The sequence below is a fragment of the Sturnus vulgaris genome, chromosome 8 (genome assembly GCF_052056855.1).
Source record: "Sturnus vulgaris isolate bStuVul1 chromosome 8, bStuVul1.hap1, whole genome shotgun sequence".
Classification (NCBI taxonomy): Eukaryota; Metazoa; Chordata; class Aves; order Passeriformes; family Sturnidae; genus Sturnus; species Sturnus vulgaris.
In genome coordinates, this window is record NC_142250.1 from 17,936,805 (window position 1) to 17,943,216 (window position 6,412).

The window sequence follows — 6,412 nt, forward strand, 5'->3', positions numbered from 1 at the left end:
TTATATTCTGACTTTGGAGCAATGAACTCACGGTGTTCTACAGAATGAAACATGAAGGTGACCTTTAGAAATGAGCTCACTTCTGGCCAAATCTGCTGAGTAGCACTTCCAAAGACACCTTCAGCATAAAAACAAGGAACAGGATGCTAAAAATCTACTGACTTGACAAAAAGTCTTTTTTTTCCTTCCTTCACTTTTGCCCATTACTCACTTCTCTGGCAGTTTTGTGTTGCCTCATCCTCAGTCACTCATAAAGGCAAGGAAATTTCCCTACATGCTGGATCTTTTACAGGAGTCACTAAGTGGTAAAAAGAAGCTGTTTCTGGAGTGGATTTGGCCAAGAATTACACTCAGTTAATTAGGAGCAAATCTCCTATATCCTCACAGTCAGGGAGGCAGACGATCAAAGCAGCAGGGGATGGAAATAGCTCAGATGCTACATCTCACTGTAACTCTCAGGCAGCATTAGTACAAAGGAGCAGAACAAAATAAAAACATGGGACTGTGTTAGAATTTACAACCACTTATTCCACTGAACACACAAGGAAAGGATATACTAGAAACAAATTCTATTAGCATTCAGAGAAATTAGCTCCTTATTAGAGAATTTTGATGCTCATTCAAACTCCATCCCATGAGACACTCCCTGTTCAAGCCTCTGATGCACAGAGTTTAACACCTCTAGCAGAAGCCTGCACTGGATTTCTCTCACAGAACCTTCTAAGTTGCCTCCCACTCACGGCAAAGTTTTCCTAAATAAAGTGATTTAATAGATAAAGTAATTTTAAAGGAAACACAGACCAGTACACAAAAGCAATAGAAGTCCAAGCCCAAGTATTCACTTTCTGGAAGAATGATGAACTGGAAAGATACAGTGGGTTTTCTAGTTGTCTCCTCTCTGGCAGGTCCTGTTTTGGAACTATTTCCTTCTTACCAAGACTCTCCTGTTTTTTCTCACACATGTAATGACATTCCCTGAGAGAGGTGGATCTCAGATTCTCAAAAGCTTCTCAAAACTACTCTCCAAGGTGGAGAGGAAGACCTGAAAGGAAATTATACCAACATAACTACAGCAGTTCAGATCAGTAACGTATCTACAGATAAACACCCTGAATTTTCTTGTATGTGCAAATTTGAAGTAAATATCTAAATCTGCTATTCAACAGTACTCACCTTCTCACCCTGATATATGCATAGTTCTATTAAGTAAGTCTATGATTCCCTATAGTCTGTCTTGATTTTGCCAGATTTTTCTGTATTGACACTTCTCAACAAGAAATGCCATGTTCTAAAGCATCCCTGGCTCTCTGGAATTCAACCTACTTCTGCCTGAACTGGCAGGACAACTATTCATCAGGACCAGCTGAAATATTAATGCTACCTCCACAGTGAAAACCTAAAAGGAGTAGTTAACAGCAATCATACCCAGAACTAGTATAATAATTAAGCTATAAGGTACAGGAATAAGATCAAGGAATTCCAGCAGATCTGCTTAAATCCTGTAAATCCGACTTAGGAGGGTAGAACAGCTAGTCAGCTTTTGTTTAATTCTTTCCTCACCACGCGATCACATACAGGTCTCTGCAGCAATGTTCTTAACCAGCCTGCTCAACACCAGAACAGAGTTTTCTTTACCCCCCAGCAACAGCATCATGGGGTGGTACAAGCCCCAGCTCAGAAAGAACAGTGCTATTTCATGAACTGTTAACGGAGTGATCCTCAATACGAGCATGTCACAGAATGCATTTAAACACCCAATATAAGCTTAAGGGTGAGATACAGGAAAATGGCCAGCAGCTCAAGTTGCCAAGGACAATCAGTAACTGGAGGGTTTTTGGTTACGACAAAAGAAGCAAAAGAATTGTTCAAGTACTTTTAAAGGAAGCACTGTAACACCTGGGTGCACCTGAAAAGCATGGTTTCCTTTCAATAAATAAAAGAATTGGGAAAACCTTAGCATAGCAATTTCAAGCTTATAGTAGACATATAAAAGGTTAGACAAAACCCCAAACAACTGAATTTGTGAAGCTCACCACAAAGCACTATAAGGCAAATATACCTGTTCAGATTAGTGGGAGTTGTGCAAAATTTCAAAAGTAAAAATAGAAAAAGGTATTAAGTGTCTCTGTTACAGCCTCTTATATAAGACTGTTCTTCGCAGACACGAGAATTTGGTATATTCAGCACAGATGCTATCTGAAGAGATGTATAACTACTTCTATTCCAAGTTTTAATATGAAGAAAAATCATCATCAACAGAGGTGAATCAGTTCCTCACTCCCAATCTATCTTGTATCCTCCAGAAAAGAAGGAACAGCAAGTAGTATTCCTTTTCACAGTGTCTTCTGGACAGAAAATGCAAAATATCACAGAACCAGTGTTGTCCCAAACTCGGATGTGGATATTGTGTTCTTGCTGACACCAAGTCCTCTGAAAGACCCAATTATGCCATAACAGCAACAAAAGGATAAGCTACCCTCTGGATAATCCACTAATGAGCCACTGTAATTAACAGCTAAGTGAATGTTGCTTTAGTAACTTGAAAGCCTTTACCTGACCAAAACTTTTGAGAACAGGTATCAGCCTGGGGCTCCAGAGGACTCCAGCAAACTCTACAGCCATCTATGGGTAATTACACAGTCTGTGTGTGCCTGCCTCCCCTCTTATTCTGCTTTTTCTACACACCCGAAAGAATTACTGATATAAATGGTTACAACATTAGTCCTGCAAAACACTGCATTTTCCCCACCAATTAAGTACTGTCCCAAGAACCTGCCTGCAGTTTTGTGGTACTGTAGTGGAAACCATCCCCGCTTCCCCAATCAAAACTAAAAATTAATTACATCATTTCAATTATCAGTCCATTCTTGAACTCTCTCTCCCCCTTCTAGTTTTTTTACAAAAAAAAAAGAAACATTTTGTTGTAGATTATGAGTTGCCCAAGTTAAACACCAGCCTTGCTTTATTACAGTACAGACAAAATAATCAAACTTAAGTGGCACCACACCTGTCCCACCTGCAAATCAGTGTCTAAATCACAAACTTCCATGTTAAAGTTAAATTTGATACTTACCAATGTATTACGTATAAACAAGGCATTTTGCTGGAGATGTTTTCGAAATTCTACAGCCTTTTTTTACAGCAGTGGAAATTAAAAAGATTTCAAGAGGCACCAGGTTGTGTATACACCAATGTAAGAGACAAGCCATCATTACCATCAGTACTATCAATTCTAACTTGGCTCAGTGTTTGAGCCCAAACACTTTTTGAAAGCAGCTCCAGAGCTGGGCAAGCAGCTTGCATGTGAAGAAGTCATTCCCTGCTAGGAAATGCATTTACACATGTATGCCTAGAAGGTTTTATTTAACAGTGAAGACTCAAGTAGTTGAACAACACACTGCAGAAATCTTAACACTGCAAGACCCAAGAGTCTCATGAACAAAATCAGCTGATACTCGAGATGGGTGGTTTTTGTTCTGGAATCAAAAGCAGGGTCAAGATCCACACACCACTTGACATCAAAAAATCACTCAACTTGACTTTCCTCTTTTTTGACCAAGACCCCAACTTTAATTGCTTGTCCACAGTCTTTTTAGTAAAGTACATTATACATAACGTGTGATCTGAGGAAACCTCTTCAGCAGCTTGTTCACTTTGCTTGAAGGCAAGTTTCCCCTGGATGACAGGGTGTCCTCATTTTGACTCTTGCGCTCTTTCTGAAAGAGAAAAAAACGCCTCAAAATATTTACTGCTGTTGATTTGCAGAGCTGATGCTCATTCCCAGAGACTATTACTAATTGTATGGGGATGTTTGCTTCAGAAGAATAATATTTAAGGAACACTTACAATAGCACTTGGCTCAATAATCACAAGCTGATGACCTTTAAACGATGCAATTAATAACTGACATCTTGTGAAGATTATATCCTTCCGTATTCTTAGTTAACGATGATATAAACTTCTGGTAACAACCCAGATCTTTTTCTTTTTACTTTCTATTATTCTTTGATCTTTGCTTTATTCTTTGTCATCTACCAAATGAGCTGTGGATAATTTTTCACTTATGCTGTCAAACAGCATCGGTAAATAACTATTTATATGACGACACTGTTACTGAAAGAAAATGGAAACCTGAAACCAGTTTAAGGACAAATTTAGTACATATACTTACCTTTAGTCTACTTGAAAATTATTTCAAGCTTGTCATATAGTATTATTATAGTATGTTAATATATAATCAGAAACCTCTAATTTTCAAACAGAATTAAATTTATTTTTCAAGAACATCTAACCTTCTAAGTCAGAAACAGGTTGAAAAAAACCTCCAAGATCACTGAGTCCAACCTTGACCAATGGCCACCTTGCCAACTAGATCATGGTGCTAAGTGACATGTTCGGTCATTTCCTAAATGCCACCAGGGATGGTGACTCACCACCTCCCAGGCCAGTCTGTTCCAGTGCTTCAGCACTTTTTTTTTTTTTTTTCACTTTTAGAGAAAAAGTTCTTCCTGATGTTCAGTCTGAACCTCCCCTGGCACAGCTCGAGGCCATGTCCTCTTGTCACATCACCAGTTGCCTGAGAGAAGAGGCTGACCCCCACCTGGCAACACTCCCCTTCCTGGTAGTTGTAAAGAGCAATGATGTCTCCCCTGAGCCTCTTTTCCAGACCAAACAGCCCCAGTTTCCTCAGGCCCTCCATCACCTTCATTGCTTAGCTGCTCAAATGGGTCACAATCAAATTGCTCAGAGAATATTCTTCTTACTGGCACACAAAAAATGACTGGAGCCTTTCTCCTTTCCTCCTACTAGCCTTTAAGAACATAAAAGAGGCCTTAATTACTTCTGCCTTTGCCACGCAGTCATAGAACATCCTGATCTCCTTGGCACAAGGCGCGTCGTTGAAGTCATTCTGTTTCCAGCAGGCCATCATCACTGACATCTCCGTAATGCACGTTGCCTCTGGAAGGGAAAGACAACCAGAAACCTCAAGGGTTTGGGATTTCACGCTAACAACCTCCACAGTGCATAAATCTCAAAGAATTTTAAGACGGGGTAGAGGAAGGTGAGAAAATGCATAACTAAAAATCCCAGCTTTACTTTGGGCAGAGAAGTTGTTGCTAACATAAAGCAACAGCCCCCTGCAGTCATTCAGCACCTGACTGAATCTTTAAGGCAAAGGCAATGCTAGGACGCAACGTGTCTGACCCACGTACGACACAAACTCAGGGTTGCGGTGCGAGGAAGCGATCCTTCCCACAGACCCAGACCCGGGCCCGGCCCCTCAACTCTCGCCCTGCGGAGCACGCGGCGCCACCGAGCTCTGCCGGCAGCACGGCCCTGCCCGGGGCCCGGCCTTCCCCTCCCCTCCGCCGGGAGCTCACCTGTCCCCTGCTCCCGGCGGTTCGCCACCTTGTCGGCCAGCGCCAGCGTCCGGGACGGGCGGAGCGTCGGGGGCCGCTTCTTGTTCCGCCACTGCCCCGACACCCAGCGGGTGACCCAGGCGGGGTAGGCGGGCGCCGCCATGTCCGCGCACGGGCCCCTGGGGGCGGGGCGGGGCCGGGCCCGCCCTCCCCGGCCGCGGGAAGCAGCGCCCGCCCCGGCTCGCCCCGTCCTGCCCACCGGGCCAGGGATAGGCCGTGGGCATGGAGGAACGACAGCGCTGCCGCACTGCGCGGAACCGCTCCGACACCGCCCTAACAGGATCCGTGCAAAACCTCCTTCTGCGGCAGAAGTAACAAAGGAAAGGGCAAACACGCTTCAGCCAGATCAGCAGAAATGATGACTGTTTAAAGTAATTCAGATGGAATTAAAGAAATCACAGAATGGGCGATGCTGGAAAGGACCACAGTGGGTCACCTGGTCCAACCTCCCCGCTCAGGCAGGGGCGCAGAGCACATTGCACAGGATTGCATCCAGACACCTATGGAACATCTCCAACGAGGGAGACTCCACAGCCTCTCTGGGCTGCTCCAGTGCTCCGGCACCTGCACAGTAAAGTTGTTCCTCATGTTCAGATGGAACTTCCTGTGCATCAGTTTCTGCCCATTGCCTCTTGTCCTGTTGTGCAGCACCACAGAGAAGAGCCCTCCATCCTTTTGACGCTCTCCCCTCAGGTACTATAGACATGGATGAGGGTCCCTCTCACTTGTCTCTTCTCACGTTCTCCTGCAACTGTATGGAAACTCTTCTTGGTGCCTCAAACTCATATCACTTAGCTCTCAGTCCCTCATTTCTCTCTGTTACATTACAGCTGGATCTCACCTGCATTGTTCCTATTGTTCCTTACAAGAAGATACTGAAACTGCTGCTTCTGAAAGAGTAGCATCGTTCCCATAGCCTCATACTCAGTGGTGGGAAAAAACTCGTGTTCCCAGAAGTTTCTTCCCTATGTCCTGGAAGTCCTCAACTCATC

General features: G+C 43.7%; 1 protein-coding gene across 1 annotated transcript; it reads right to left on the reverse strand.

Annotated features, from left to right (window-relative positions):
• Positions 1–2,928: 2,928 nt before the first annotated feature.
• Positions 2,929–5,563, reverse strand: CHCHD1 (coiled-coil-helix-coiled-coil-helix domain containing 1). Its single transcript, XM_014879953.2, has 3 exons — positions 5,382–5,563; positions 4,841–4,959; positions 2,929–3,716 (listed from the first exon to the last, which is right to left on the reverse strand). Exons 1-3 carry the CDS (start codon positions 5,521–5,523, stop codon positions 3,606–3,608), a joined length of 372 nt encoding a protein of 123 aa, XP_014735439.1. The 5' UTR covers positions 5,524–5,563; the 3' UTR covers positions 2,929–3,605.
• Between the last annotated feature and the right edge of the window lie 849 nt (positions 5,564–6,412).